Consider the following 16,313-nt stretch of genomic DNA (forward strand, 5'->3'; position numbering starts at 1 on the left):
TATTTTTATCAAGCATTGTCAAAATATTGAATAATTGCATCTTGTCATTTCCTAAATTATTTCTCCTTGTGTTCACGTTTTCTTTCATTATTCCACAGATTCATGAATGAAACTTGCAGATTTTTTAAAAAATAAACCAAGAAAAAAAAGAAAAGGGGTAATAATATTATTATCATAAAAGCAAGGTTTTAGCCCTTCTGTAGTGGTATTTACTATGGGGCTGCTAATTTGAAATCCTAACGTAAAAAAGGATCAATTTTCCCACTAATTTTTATTTAAAAGATGTTTACTTGGGACATTTGCTAATTAATGATATTTTGATGCTGACATTCACAGTGCAGATTGTTTTAACTTAATGATTTACTTTTAGATATTTTGGATGGATATATAATTGGTTGAGTATTAGATGCTTCAAATACAGTACATTCAAAAGCAGAAATTGAGTAACTTACTATAAATTACTGAAACACTTATTAAGACAAATGTTCTCTCCCTATATTCAAATTTCGACAGCAGTATTATGATGCTTTGGCATTTAGGATTGGCAACACTTGGCATGAAAACTATGCAGCTAGAAAAGACACAAATCATATTTATTAGGAAAAAAGCATTTATATTTTTATATATAAGTGAAAATAAATGAAACTTCATTGAACAGTGCAAGTGATTTCTTTCCAATTTCTATATACAGATAATAAAATTCCCAAACTGGAACAACGTGAAATGTGAAACACATTATTTGAATATAACATATATACAAATTCTCATAGAGAAGTCATCTCAATATTCTATATATATCGTTGATGTTAAATATTACAGGAAATACATTATGCCTCCTTTAAATAATTAAAAGCAGGAGGGCTACTGCTAGTATTTTTTTAAAGTCATGATTTGGTCTAGATTAAGAAATTTACAGTAGAAGCAAATCTATTTTAATGTACTTAAAATGAAGAGGTGCATCACTTCCCATGGCACAAATATATCTTTTTTTGTCCCAATGTCATTTTCTAATAAGAAAATATGCAACATTTTGAAACACTGGGAATTTACAGAATCCATTTAAAGAAGTGGGATGAATGTTCACACTACTAGGAACAGCCTTTTAAAAAACAACAACTTTTTTTTCCAGTTCTCTGAAGTTAGCATGCTTAAACATAATGGACAAATGGACAAACCCGGTTTACTTAAGTTTTCAAACTAATTTCCAATGAAGATAATCTGGAGATATAAAAGCCTCTGACTCCCAATTTGGAAGACCATATCTAAGAGAACACTTCTCTTTCCATAAATGATTCCCCCCCCCCCCCGACCCCCCGATTTACAATTTGCAGTTTCTCTCCTACGGTAGTATATAAGGACACACTCATCTGCAACATAACCCATTGGCTAAGATGCTATGAATACACCTATGCAAGAATTCACACTTTCTGCTATCCCTCAAAGTCTGTTTTGCTTCGAAGAAACTTTCAGAGGAGCTGCCTCCATTTCCGACTGGAAATCTTATGCTAATGAGCAATTTTCTGTTCTTCCGTGCATGTTAGTAGACTACTGACTTCACTTATGCCATTTAGAACAGCAGAGGGAAGGCTGATGGTATTTACAGCTTTCCACGCATGGATGGCCTCCAGGATTTTTGATGGATTGCTAGGTCCCAAATCAAAGAGTGCATATGCAGCTGCTAACTGGACGCCCCAGACCACATCTGGAAAAGATGGAAATATAACAATCAATAGTATCCTTGACCAAAGGGAATTTTAAATCACTGTGGCAACATGCAACTATTAAAAATAATATTGGTCCTGCTACCAGAAGTTTGAAAAAGGACTATCCTATGACTCCTATGGATATCTTGTAACTTGCAAGACGTTCAAGTCCAACTTCTCTTCTGAACTGGGCCTCTTAATAGGCATGCTGGGAATTTAGTCTGCTGTAAAGAATAGGGAGTTGAAACTTGTTCCAAAAGCAGAACCTTCATACGCTCTATGGATATCTCCATAGCATGGGGGTGTATGCACACATACACGCAAACATACAAAATACCTGGTGTGAAATGAAATCTTTCACATGGAGTTTCATTTGGGAAGTAGTGGTATAAAGGACATTATGCTACACCTATGATGACCAGGCTCTTCTCCAAAGCACTGGGAGAAGAAACCGTGTGATCTGACAACAGGTTTTTGTGGTTTTTACTGTTTTAATTTAGTTTTACGTTAATGACCTTTAAAGCCCTACATGACATCGGACCAGAATACTTCCGGAACCGCCTTCTACCGCACGAATCCCAGCGGCCAATAAGGTCCCACAGAGTCGGCCTTCTCTGGGTCCTGTCAACTAAACAATGTCGTTTGGCGGGCCCCAGGGGAAGAACCTTCTCTGTGGTGGCCCCAGCCTTCTGGAATCAACTCCCCCGAGATTAGAACTGCCCCCACCCTCCTTGTCTTTCGCAAATTACTTAAGACCCACCTGTATTGCCAGGCATGGGGGAACTGAGACACCTCCCCTAGGCTTTTATGTTTTATGTTTGATATGTGTGTGCTGCATGGTTTTAAATGATGGGGTTTTATATGTTTTAATATTAGATTTGTTTCATTGTAATATTGTTGTATTATTGTTGTGAGCCGCCCCAAGTCTTCGGAGAGGGGCAGCATACAAATCTAATAAATTATTATTATTATTATTATTATTATTATTATTATTATTATTTATTATGGTTTATATGGTTTTTATGCTGTGTATACTTTCGGCTGGTAGTCAGTAACAGTTGCCTGTAAGATACATGGCTACATAAATGTTTTAAATAAATAAATAAAATTGACACCAAGAAAGCCAGTAAGGATCCCAACTGAATCAGAATACATAAAAGTAACTGTAAATCGTAACTTATATCTTGTACTTCTAGTAAGAAATTTCATTTGCAAAAACTGAAGTTAAATAAACAATAAATGAGTTGTTGGAGGCTTTGTTATTTGGATCTTACTGAGAACGGAGGTGGGTGGAGAGCCCTTAAACCAACTCCAGGTTAGAAAATATGAATTTTCCCAGATTTTAAAGAGGTAAATCACACATGCAGACTTCTATGTAAGTATACACAATATTTTATTTGTAATGTGCTTGATTTTTTGCCCAGCTTTTTATAGCTGAAGCTCAGTCTCCATTTTTGGGGAACCACACCCATTGTCCCTTTGCTCTAAGCCTTCTTCTCTAAGCCCAACATCCAATTGTGTTTCCTTTGTTGTTGTATGTTTCCTAATTAAATGCATACCAGTTTCAGCAGATATATTGGTGTCAGTTTGTATCCTAGGATAAGATGACTCAATATGCTTAAACTGTCAGCTATTGACTTTAAACCACCTCTGTGCTTTTCAATTAGATTATTTTCGATTTGGGTCCCTGCTTAGTGCAAGAGAGAAACATGGAATCCTGAGCTGTCTTGTTTGGTTGGAACAAACGTGTAGGATTGAGTAGCCCTCTCAAGTAGTCCTCTGGGAATAACTAGCTGTTTGCTTCACTGTCCTTATTTGCCTTTTCACTTTATCCTCTATCGATTTATTTATCCAGCTTTCTGTTTTGCTCCTCTCTAAAACATAGCTTAATTTCTTATTTTGATTAAAGGTATTTGTTTTAAAATTCCCCCACCTCAATGCTTCCCAGTGTATTAGTTTCTAATATATTTTCTCTGCCGGTTTTTTTCTTGTCTTTTCCCGTTTTGAACAGAGCCCTCCCTCCACCAAATTCTATATAGCTCTTTCTATAATGAACATTTTATATGTATTCATGTTACAGGTAACAGCAGCATAATTTTCTGAGCAACACAACTGAACAGGCAATAGACACAAGCCCCCTGCCACCCTTGCTGCTTGCATCAGAGGGGAGATGAGAATCCATCCCCAAAGCAGGCTATGAGATTCTTGTGTAGCCGTACTGTTATATCCCAATCCAACTCATTTTCCGATTCTCCTTACTTAAAGGAAAAAATCACTTACCGGGATGGCTGACAGACAATTCATTTTTGTTAACTACCATATAATATATATGATTATTACCCTTTTCCTTTGCGTGCTGTAGAAAGAGTCCAATAACCCCACTGATATTTTCCACAGCAGAAAAAAATCCTTCTCTCAGACCTATTTGTCCTAGACGACCTACAAAGTGTCAAAAGAAACAAGTAACTCAGATTTATTTTTCAATTATCTGCTCACTTATCTATCACATAGTTGTGCTGCTGCAGGTTGCAGTTGGGGACTCGTGTAACTCAATGATCCCACATGGTCCCATAGATGAGATGCTGTAATGGTATTCTGTTTTTTAAAAAAGTCCCATTTCCAAGGGTTTTTTTTCCTTGATAGTTTACAGGCCATAAAGTGTATGAGGCCTTGATGTGGGCATAAGTCTACCAAGGAAAATTGGAGGGAAACAGGTGTGTTAGTTTAATAATGTGCCAGTTATACAATATAACACAGAAGACCTGTTGGGGGCCTATTTATTCCCTTCTTTCTTTTCCTCTCATGACTGACCTGCTTTGCCTTCCCCCTTGGAGGCTTTGCTGAGTACATACTTCCTTTTTGGTGTTATGAAAGTCAGAGGAGATAAAGGAGAGGAAAGAAACAAACAAACAAACAAAAAAAGAATTGGCAGAAAGGAGTTCTGTAAACGAGGGCCTTTTTGCACTTAGTTTGCCTTTTTCTTTAAAAAAAATGGAACTTTTTTGGGGGGAAGATATGGAACTTGTATCATGTTTCAAATCTGAGCTCAGCTCACTCATCCTGGATATCCTGCAGTTAATAAGAAAAACGTCTATCATCTTTGCATTATTTATTTTATTCATTTATTAGATTTGTATGCCGCCCCTCTCTGTAGACTCGGGGCGGAATTATGTGGGGAATGGAAGTGTCCAGACTATAAATATACTTGTTGGATGTGACATGGAGCACTAAGGTGGAGAACAGTGTGAATAAAAAGGGCGTGGGGGGAAAACTTTAATATAGTCACTCTTTGGAATCTAAGGACCATCCTGTCATTATGAAAGATAAGGAAAACAATACTATTAACTCCTTAATACTAAGAAACTGTATTAAGGTTATAGAAATCAGCATCACCTGCAGCTGATTACAATATTTCATCAGTTTGCCTAAGGAGGTGCAGATAAAAGGTGTACAAGAGCTTGATATTTGCAGTGAAAACCTCACATGCTCACCAATCAGTCTCAGCACAGTGGCAATGATTATATTAGAAGAGCAGGAAACGCTTCCATTGCCATTCCTGTTCTTTATCCAATTATCCATGATTGGCCAGAGCTCTTTGCTAGGAAAGAAAATGGAGAATTATAGGCACATTCTTGTTCAAAGCTAGCATGGTCTGTCAAATTCTTCTGAAAGACAAAAAGCTTTTGCTTGAGATAATTTTAACTAACACTAGCACGGAACAATAAGCCTTTCCCACCTTACTTGTTCTTCACTGCCATTAGGTACCTATTCTCTCTCATATAGAGCCAAGAAAGCCTCTCTATTCCATTCCTTCCTTTAACATGCAATCAGTTACATTGGATAATGTTCACACTGTTTTAGGGGAAATAGTAGTAGATAGACTTCCATTGTTGGAAGATTATTCCAAAACTTTGTACATCTTGACATTAATAAAAAGGCTGGCATATTAAAAGGTTAACTCCTTTTAAAGCTGCTCTAGAGTGGTACTTACTATATATAGAAATATGAAATAAACATGGTACCTTATGATATTATCATGGGTCCAGCACCACTTTTGATATGAGCATAAGAGGTCAATAGCAAACACATATTGCCATGTATTCTCTTTCAGGTCTTCTCCATATTTTTCATTCAGCTGAAATTCCATTTGTGGACACAACTGTATTGCCCAAAGTAGACTGGAGATCATCATGCTAATATCTACTGGTGCACTCTAACAGAAAAGAAGACAATAAAAACATGAATTTAGCTTAAATTAAATTTTTATGACAGAAAAATATATGGAAGTATTGGAGAATTCTGATCCAGGAAATTAAAAAATGCTTGTGTTTCCTTTGGAAAATATGTAAAAATCTCCCAATAAACAAACAATAACACACATACACAAAAACCCTATAAAAGAAGTAAATTATGTACTATTGAGATAAAAATGAAATCTGCATTTCTAATTTAGGGGGATGCGTCCATTCATGTTATTTTTTTAAAACCAGCATTGAATAACAGATCGTCAAAGAAATATGCAACATTGCCCTTTGTATCTTAAATGAGAAATGAAAGGTGGTTCTGATCTTACATAATCACTAAGGAATCAATGCGGAGTCTGTCCTTTCATTACACATGAAGAAAACATAAAATATTTGTACCTCTTCCCAATTGAGGTAGGCTTTCAGGCATTTCAACACATCTCCTTTTGCGTGTTGTCTAGCTACTAACTGGATTGCTTTGTTGATCACACTTTCAGAGGAGAACACTTCACTCCATATGTTTGCAATAAACAATATCAACTGGTCAGACCTTGGGAAATCTGAAAGGGAGAAAGAAAAATTAAAGAAAAAGGAAAAAAAATGTCTTCCCAATCGACCAAGGGCAATCTCCTTAATAACAGGAGACTATGAGTTCTAGACTTTCCTTAATCATAATAGCTACCTCACAGGGGTTGTTGCTGCGAAGAAAAAAAAAACTGGGGAAGAATTACTAGGTACATTTGCCATTTTGGGTTACATATAAAAGGTGAGAAAGAAATATTGAATAGTATAATAATGATACAAATGATGTCTGTCCCAAAATGAAGCAGTGCAGCCTCTCTCTCAAAGAGAAATTGTTCTGCTCACGTTGGCATCCCTACTAATAATATAAATATAAATATAATATAAAACTGAGAGTATAAAAGAGAACTTGGTAATCTGTAGCTGTTAATGCAATAGTTGTGATCCCTTAAGCATTCCAGATCAAACTGCTATTTTTTCCCCACAAACCCATTTTATTAAAATATGAGATAAAGTGAGTTAAACTCTGAAACTATTTGAATCCTCTCCCCTATGATCATGAAACATTTTAATAAAGGCCTAAAATTCCAGCTCCATCCTTTACAGTCACCAGCAACTATCCCTATGGCAGTCAAAGCCTGAACAGTAAAATAATAATAATAAAACTCACTAAGGGTTGCTCACCCAGATTTAAATAATTAAAATAAATAAAAGCAGGTGCCTGAGTTTGGACTTCCAAATGGCCTTAAGAGTAGTTCCCATAACAATTCAACAGAAGGTAGGAAATTATTCCAACCTAATAGAAACAGACTGTTCCTGTCTGAAAAATATAGTTCAGGGTTGAAAATGTTTTAAATGAATGCCAGTCAAATGTTCTGAAGTTAAAGTGTTATTCACAGGAATAACTTTTTTTAAAATCCTCTCTCTAACTGCAATAGTTATCTAATTGATTATGCTTTTGAATCTTTTGGATACTTGGTAGCTTATAACAATATATAAACTGCAAGTTATACTATACCTTCCCTAAGTAGAGTGTAGCAGAAGAGACGTGCTTTTTCTAAGTCTCCAAGCTGATGGCATATTCCAACATAGATCCTGCAGAGGGACTGAATATAATTGTGGCCCAAGGATGTCTTCTGCTTTTTCAGCTTATTTAGAATAGTCTGTAAAGCTGGTTCAGCCAAGAACTATAAACGCAAAATAATATCTGCTTTTGAGTTTCAAAAAGTGTCAACATGATGAGAAAGCAATAATAAAATGAACAGCTTCTTGGATAAGAAGCAAAATCTCTTCAAGGAAAAACAATGAAAGTCCAGTTGTCTCTTGGAAAAAAGCACCTTTGGGATTCTCTAGAAAATTTTTCACATATGCCCAAACACACAATTGTAGTCCTGCCACCTAAATAAAAATGAAATTCGTGCAAAATACATTCTAAAGAACTATACAGCAAAAATTAAAAGTTAAACTAAACAATTTAAGATCTTTAAAACAGTAATCTACACCGAGGTACTTGACCTTTAGATTACCCAGTAGAATCTCAAACTATAAGACAGGCCAACTTTTGATATATGTGATATAGCCAAAAGGAGGACAAATATTCAAAGGACGGATGGGGATTTTTAAGCAAAGCACTTACTTTCTCTAACTAAAATTTACATGGATGGAAAATGCTCTGCACAGCACTCTTTAATGTACATTGGACCTATGGAGACGTCTATCACTTCACTTCCAAGGAAGTACAGTGATACCTCGTCTTACGAACCCCTCGTCATACGAACTTTTTGAGATACGAACCCGGGGTTTAAGATTTCTTTGCCTCGTCTTAAAAACCCTTTCCGTCTTACAAACCTGAGCCCAGGTCCGTGGGCTTTCTTACTGCGTCTGCGCTCTTGTACTGTGCATGCGCTTTCTGACTGCCGAAAGGATTCCCCTGCCTTGCATGGGAATTCCCTGCCCCCTTTTGCTTGCACCTGAGGTGGGGAATGCCGGAGCTGCCCCATTTCCCTGCCACTTTCCCCTCTAACCCTCTGCTTCCTCTGCTCCCCACAGCCGCCCCATCCTGCTGCCAAAATCCCCCCCTAGCCTGCCGCTTCCTTCACTCCATCTCGCTGCTAAAATCACCCCTCCAAAAGCTTCCTTCCAAATTGCCCCCAAAATCGCTCCCACAAAAACTTCCTATCTTGCCCCAAATATCGCCACTCCAAAAGCTTCCTATCTTGCCCCAATTGCTCCAAAAATCACCACTCCAAAAGCTTCCTACACTGCCTCAATTTGCCCCCAAAATCGCTCCCCCAAAAGCTTCCTACACCACCCCAAATTGCCCCCAAAATCACTCCCCCAAAATCTTCCTACACTGCCCCAAATTGCCCCCAAAATCGCTCCCCCAAAAGCTTCCTAAGCCACCCCAAATCACTTCCAAAGTCTTCCAAACTCACCTCTCCTTTCAAAATGCCTCGTTTCTCCTTGCTGCCTTTCTTCACTCCATTTGCCTTCGTTAGGACCTCGATTTGGGTGGCATAGGAAGCGGCTGGAGGGGCGATTTTAGAAGCAATTTGGGGCAAGATAGGAAGCTTTTGGAGTGGCGATTTTTAGAGCAATTTGGGGCAAGATAGGAAGCTTTTGGGGGAGCGATTTTTGGAGGAATTTGGGGCAAGATAGGAAGCTTTTGGAGTGGCAATTTTTGAAGCAATTTGGGGCAAGATAGGAAGCTTTTGGAGTGGCGATTTTTGAAGCAATTTGGGGCAAGATAGGAAGCTTTTGGAGTGGCGATTTTTGGAGCAATTTGGGGCAAGATAGGAAGCTTTTGGAGTGGCGATTTTTGGAGGAATTTGGGGCAAGATAGGAAGCTTTTGGAGTGGCGATTTTTGAAGCAATTTGGGGCAAGATAGGAAGCTTTTGGAGTGGCGATTTTTGGAGGAATTTGGGGCAAGATAGGAAGCTTTTGGAGTGGCGATTTTTGGAGGAATTTGGGGCAAGATAGGAAGCTTTTGGAGTGGCGATTTTTGGAGGAATTTGGGGCAAGATAGGAAGCTTTTGGAGTGGCGATTTTTGAAGCAATTTGGGGCAAGATAGGAAGCTTTTGGAGTGGCGATTTTTGGAGGAATTTGGGGCAAGATAGGAAGCTTTTGGAGTGGCGATTTTTGGAGGAATTTGGGGCAAGATAGGAAGCTTTTGGAGTGGCGATTTTTGGAGGAATTTGGGGCAAGATAGGAAGCTTTTGGAGTGGCGATTTTTGGAGGAATTTGGGGCAAGATAGGAAGCTTTTGGAGTGGCGATTTTTGGAGGAATTTGGGGCAAGATAGGAAGCTTTTGGAGTGGCGATTTTTGGAGGAATTTGGGGCAAGATAGGAAGCTTTTGGAGTGGCGATTTTTGAAGCAATTTGGGGCAAGATAGGAAGCTTTTGGAGTGGCGATTTTTGGAGGAATTTGGGGCAAGATAGGAAGCTTTTGGAGTGGCGATTTTTGGAGGAATTTGGGGCAAGATAGGAAGCTTTTGGAGTGGCGATTTTTGGAGGAATTTGGGGCAAGATAGGAAGCTTTTGGAGTGGCGATTTTTGGAGGAATTTGGGGCAAGATAGGAAGCTTTTGGAGTGGCGATTTTTGAAGCAATTTGGGGCAAGATAGGAAGCTTTTGGAGTGGCGATTTTTGGAGGAATTTGGGGCAAGATAGGAAGCTTTTGGAGTGGCGATTTTTGAAGCAATTTGGGGCAAGATAGGAAGCTTTTGGAGTGGCGATTTTTGAAGCAATTTGGGGCAAGATAGGAAGCTTTTGGAGTGGCGATTTTTGGAGGAATTTGGGGTAACCTAGGAAGGTTTTGAAGGGGTGATTTTGGGAGAGATTTGGGGCTGCGCTAGCCTTCGTTAGGACCTCCATTCCTTGCTTCTCCTCGCTGTCTGTCTCCACTCTGTTAGCTTTCACTTTGTCCCACCTCCGCTTTTTTTTTAAGCCTTAAAGTTTGGATTTTCCTAACGGGTTTGCACGCATTATTTGCTTTTACATTGATTCCTATGGGAAAAAATGTTTCATCTTACGAACTGTTCACCTTTCAAACCTCGTCCCGGAACCAATTAAGTTCGTAAGACAAGGCATTACTTTATCACTCTTTGATTTTATAGTATTTAAAAAGATAAGTGGCAATCTAATGCTAATGCTGGGATTAGGACGTTAAGGCATAGATTCTCTGTAATAGTAATGAGAGAAGGAGAAATGTTTATTTAGGAAAAGCCCCTAACACCTATGTCTATGGAGATTGTCAATCATCCAAGCCATGGTTGTCCCAAAGGTGCTTTGTCAAAAGGCAACTGGACTTTTTCCTTGACTATGTTTCGCTTCTTATCCAAGAAACTTCCTTGAAGAAATCTCTTCGAAGAGAAACAAAGTCCAGTTGCCTTTTGAAAAAGCAGCTTGGAACTTAAGTACCTATGCATTGTAACTATGATTAATTAAAAAAAAATCCATATCATTCACTGAAGCAATATTTATCTTTAGACAATTAGAAATTGATGATGCTGTCAAGCCTGAATTTGATTGGGGTGTGGGATTTTTTGTATCCTGAAGCATTCTGACCTGCATTCAGCTCGACACGTTTGGAGCTGAATGTGGGGTGGAGCCTTCAGCCAAAATAGAGGAGTCCAATTGATGAGTAAACTACATTCCAATCTCTGGCTGACCAGAGGAGGAGAATTGTTGCCGAGCAACCAGCTCCCGTCTGGGTTGGGTAATGTGGCAGTTGTTTTTGGAACCTTGAGAAACTGAAACTTATTTTGGAATGAAAATCTCAGGAATTTTAGTATTGGCTTTTCACCACTACCACAAGATGGTGTATCTGAATAAATTTGTTATTTGAGGAAAAGCCATGCCTAGTAGTTCAATTTGTATGGGATGCATTACTTGGAACCATCTTCTAGCATGACTAAGGCTCTAAGTATTATCCCCGAAGTCCCCCCACCCACCCACTATTTCTTTTAATAAATGAAAAAAAATGTGTGTGTATGTATGTATGTATATATAAATGTAACATATATTTGCTGATGATGAAAAGGAAGGGAGACTAGTATAGATCTATTTCAAACAATTTTGCTCTCATCTAGCCATGTCCTTACCAGGATTTCAACTTGGGTAGTCTGCCTGTAAGGCAGTAGTTTTAACCTCTAGACCACAGGTTCTCCTCCTCTCAGCTTGTACTGGGGAAGAATTATATGGGATTTTTTTTCTGTTGAATCACCCTGATATACCCAAATATGGGAGGGAGCATACGACTTCCTTTTTGCCTCTCAGCCCCTCTAGGGGCATATCCAAGGCAGTTAAATTTTTATAGCTGACAAACTCATATTCTATATGTGAAACATATTTTTGTTGATGATGAAAAGGAAGGGAGACTAATATAGATCTATTTCAAGCTATTTTGCTCTCATCAACTAGCCATACGCTTACCGGGATTTGAACCCGGGGAGTCTGAGTCTTGTTTGTGTGTGTGTGTGTGTGTGTGTGTGTGTGTGTAAAAATAAAAATAATATAAGCTGACCTTCTTTTCAACAGCAAGTTTATAAACAACTTCTTTCTCTTCATCTCTCAATAGTGGAACCTTTGATGTATTACCAACAAGAATACGGCTACGAATAACAGGCAACAGGTCAAAACAAGCTTCAGAAGCTTTTTCCAATGCTACAGTCACAGCCGACATATCAGGATCCTCTGTTTCTTCCATTTTCAAAAGTGATTCTGAATTACAGTCATCTGTTGACTTAGTAGCATTCCTATTGTCCAAAGAGTCACCATCATGAATGCACTGTAGGTCATCGTTGGAGCGCTCTTCTGAGCAGGGGTTCAGTGTTGATGATCTGCTGCCCACCAAACATGGTCTTTTGACATTTTCTGTCATAGTCATAGATGGCAACTTCCTTTTCCCAGTCTCATTCCCATTGGAGAGCAGCTTCTCTGGATCGGATTTAAATCTGATTCTTGTTTTCACAAAAGCAGTTGATGGGGAAGCAATTGCTTGAAAGCCACTTATGGGATGGGTACCTTTCCCATCTAGAGAAGATGACCTATTAAGCTGAATGTTACCTTTCAGGATATTGAGTGTTCTTGCCCGAGCAGATAATTCGGGATACATACTGTCCAAAATTTTCACTGAGTTTTCCTGAGGCACAGGTGGAATAGAATTGCTAGATGTAGATGAAGGCAGTCTACCTGGAACAGGAAGGGCATGTTTAGGAGTGATGGAACAAAACTGAAGAGGGGACGATAAACTTCTCTGACCTATTGACATTTCAGAGGGTGATAAAGTGGAAGATGATGATGAAGAAGGAGACTTGTGTTTTGGAAGCTTTGATAGTGCTGATGTTAGAGGAGGAACTGGGGTTTTATGTAAAGGAGAAATCAATTCATCAAGTGGAGATGGTAAGGAAGATTGGCTTGAAATTGATGCTACAGGGGAACTCCGCTGAACAGTTCTTGGAGGGGTAGCTAGCAAAGGTGGAAGTAAGGGAGGTAATGGTGGACCCATCTCTTGCATAATTTTTGTTAGAGTTTTTGGATAATGCATAGTTCGTGTAGTAGTATCTACATTGGCTAGAATGGTTTCAGCTGGTAGGACAGACTGATTTTTCTTTTTTTCCTTACAGATAGATATGGTCTGGAGATGGGTATCATCACAATCATTAATCTCTTCTTGTGCTTTAATTATGACAAGGTCTGAAGAGTTCAATGTTTGTTCCACTCTATTCTTTGCAGATGGAACAGGTGGTTCCATTTTTCCTGATAGCACTTTTTGAAGTTTATTATTAGAATTGGAACACTCAGAGATAGATAATATGGATGTCCTGTTGGTCTTAGATGCAATACTTCCTTTATCATTATTTATGTCATGACTCTTGTTATGGGATATATCATCACCATCATCAATGTTACAATCCATGATGTAACTTTTGTCTATATCTGATATGGATTCTGAAGTGGAATCGTTCCTTTTTAATTCCATGTTGGATTTTTCTACAAGTAAGTCAGAGTGGACTTCCCTATCAATAGGGTATTTTGTATGCAGGGTATTTTGTATATCATCATTAACCTCTGGATCATTCATAGAGGACTTCCCAGAGATAGTTTTCCTGTTAGATAAATCCTGGCTTGGCAATGAAGTAATTATTGAAACATTATCTTCTGTTTGCTTTTCTTCTAACTTTTCTATTGCAGAGGCGGCATCTATTTCTAAGGTTGCATTCTCATTAGTGCAGGGCCATTCTGCTGCATATGAATGTTCCCATGTCTTTTCAATCACTTCACTTACAGAGGAGTCAGTGTCACCTACTTCATCTTTTTTATCTTTTGAACATTCCTCCATTGTGACCATAGATAACATCGCATGTTTGGCACCATCTGAAGAAGTCATACTGGGTGGAAGACTAGCTTCACTATTTTTGATTGTACAAAGTATATTTCTGGATACTGCATATCCTTGGTATGTTTTTGTGCAATTGACTTTTCTTAATGGATAACATTCTTCTTCTGATGAATCTGAGACAGAGGACTTCCCTAACATACTTATTTGATCTTTTCCTCTAGATCTTACTTCAGTATCTGTGTCCTTAGCTGCTTTTTCATTGATATTTTTTACAATCTCATTTCTTGACTGCATGTGTAACTTCTTATCCCTGGGAATAAGAAGTTCCTCGGGATTCAGCAGCAATTTGTTTTCTGTAGTAGTAGCTACACTGTTAATATTATCTGGATAATATTCATCAGAAGACAGCATTTCAGAATTGTCTTTACTGCAACTTTCAAGAGGAACTGATGCCTGGGGGTTGTTGAAAGTGCCATCATTTGTATCTGGTTCAAAATCTATTTTATCTTTCTTATTACTAGGATTCAACATCTTATCTCCCTCTGGTTCAATGGTTTTTGACTTTTTATTCTTCCAATTTTCCTCGGAATTATGTGGATCAATGTGATCAGCATTTTCCTTGGCAAGAGAGGCAGCATCCATAAATTCTATATTTGCCTCAGAATCACCTGTCATAACAGACAAGGCTGATTCAATTTCTCCGGGGGGTTTTGGTGACATATTTTGCATCGGTTGAACTACATCTTTGCTAATGTTCTGTGCTGAAGCTACTTCATTTGATGTAGAATGACAATAATTCAGCCCTTTTTCTTCCATGGCATACTGTTTGGTATCAGGTAGTTCATTTATGATCATTGGGCTATTTTTTTCAATTTGTGAATGCCCATGCATCAAACTAGGTGAATCTTTTTCACTTAATCCTACTTTAAGGGATTGTATAGTTCCCACTTCAAGAAGTTTCCTTGATTCATAATTTAGCTTCATAAGCCTTTTTCTTAGTGGATTTAAATCTTCCATGTAACTATTTAAACTACTCCCAATGCTTTCTACTTTGGACCTGTTCTCGGGTGCGATGTTTGCATTTTCAACTTGTCTCACTTCAGAAACATTTTCAGTGAAATTGTGTTCTTCAAAGGATACTTGACTTGCTTCAGTAAATCCTTCAGATTTCAACAAAGAGTCTTCAGCAGTAGATACTTGGGTTGGCAACTTGTCGGTACTGCTTTTGTGAGATAATTCCTCTTGTGTTGATTTGATCAATGTTTTTTCACCAAGTAACCATTCAAATTGTAGATGTTTTTCCTTTGGTGTACCTTCTAACTTTGTCTCCTCACTAGCTCCATCAGACACATTTTTTCTGAAGCTATCTTTTATGGCCTCAATTATTTCGCCGCCATGATATGATTGTTTCAAAACCTCAGTTAACGTTGCAATATCTGAATTTGATCTCAATACATCAGCTTGCTCATTCTTTCCATTTACATTGCTTCCACTTTGTTGGTTGCCTATCTCCACTATAGAATGAGGCTTGTCAGATACTTCCAAAGAATTAATATTATTTTCAATAGATTCCATGCATGTTATGCTGGCACCTGGTGGTTCAATTCTTTCACTAAGATGTGTTTCAGTGAGGAATTCACAATTACTGACATTCTTTCCCCCCTCTATTAATGGTTCATTATTTTCTTCACCTGCTGCATTTTGTCCTTTTACTGTTATATTTTCAATGCGCTTTTCACAAAGTAGGCTTGCTTTTCTTGAAGAAAATTCTGTCTGGGGATCCTCAAAAACACTTCTATTAGAAGTCACTGGTGTGTTTTCAGCAATTGAAATCGGTTCTTTGATTTGCTGTTTTTCACTGCCTTTGGGTCCTTGTCCCCAATTTTCCTCTTTTGTTTCAATTAACCCTTTATTTTCCACCTTTTGAATGAAATCATTAATCTTTTCCAGCATATGTCCAGTGAAAATTTGATCTTTTGTTTCTATTTTGCTAATCATTTTTTCACTGGGTTTCTCTGTACTGGGAGATATTGTTTCAGGGGCTGTGTGTATTTGTTCAAAGTCAGAATCCTCTTTCAGGTGTTTTTCTTCAGTCCTTGATTTAGTATTGTTCTCACGAAGGTACTCTGATGTTGTGAGCATAGAATCAGATGGCAGCACCGATTCTTCATTTTCTAATTTTTTTGATCTTTCATGTGATTCCTGTAGGTGACTCTTTACACTGCTGTTTTTTAAAACTTGTGAGGAAAATTCCGTCTTATGCAAAGTTTTAGATGCTGGTTTGTCTTCATCACATTCTTCTATAATATTTTCAAGTGTTTGTGCATTCTGCTCCATTTCATCATCACTGGAATCTGTGCTCTCTCCAAATAAATTGTCCTTAAAAGAGAAAAAATGTAAATATTAATGTACTAATTAATAATGCATATAGTTGTTACAAAATTTAGCCTGAAAAACATGTTGCTTAAATATCAGAAATGCCTAGAAGTATTCAGGACTGA

The 16,313-nt window shown here is 38.0% G+C and overlaps 1 protein-coding gene across 2 annotated transcripts in view; it reads right to left on the minus strand.

The window, feature by feature from the left end:
- Positions 1-592: 592 nt before the first annotated feature.
- The window catches only part of ICE1 (interactor of little elongation complex ELL subunit 1), a 40,678-nt gene continuing 24,957 nt past the window's right edge, over positions 593-16,313 (minus strand). The window contains exons 13-19 of one of the 2 annotated variants that reach the window (XR_011558668.1): positions 11,995-16,191; positions 7,488-7,867; positions 6,347-6,507; positions 5,726-5,916; positions 5,195-5,301; positions 4,044-4,142; positions 593-1,702 (exon numbers count right to left, since the gene is read on the minus strand). Coding sequence is in view for 1 of the 2 variants with exons in the window: in XM_070747014.1 (XP_070603115.1) it covers positions 1,506-1,702; positions 4,044-4,142; positions 5,195-5,301; positions 5,726-5,916; positions 6,347-6,507; positions 7,488-7,656; positions 11,995-16,191 (5,121 nt within the window). In the remaining variant the exon portion in view is untranslated. The remainder of the gene's footprint in view (positions 1,703-4,043; positions 4,143-5,194; positions 5,302-5,725; positions 5,917-6,346; positions 6,508-7,487; positions 7,868-11,994; positions 16,192-16,313) is intronic. The other variant, XM_070747014.1, reaches the window with a different exon arrangement.

Source organism: Erythrolamprus reginae, chromosome 3 (genome assembly GCF_031021105.1).
Source record: "Erythrolamprus reginae isolate rEryReg1 chromosome 3, rEryReg1.hap1, whole genome shotgun sequence".
Taxonomy (NCBI): domain Eukaryota; kingdom Metazoa; phylum Chordata; class Lepidosauria; order Squamata; family Dipsadidae; genus Erythrolamprus; species Erythrolamprus reginae.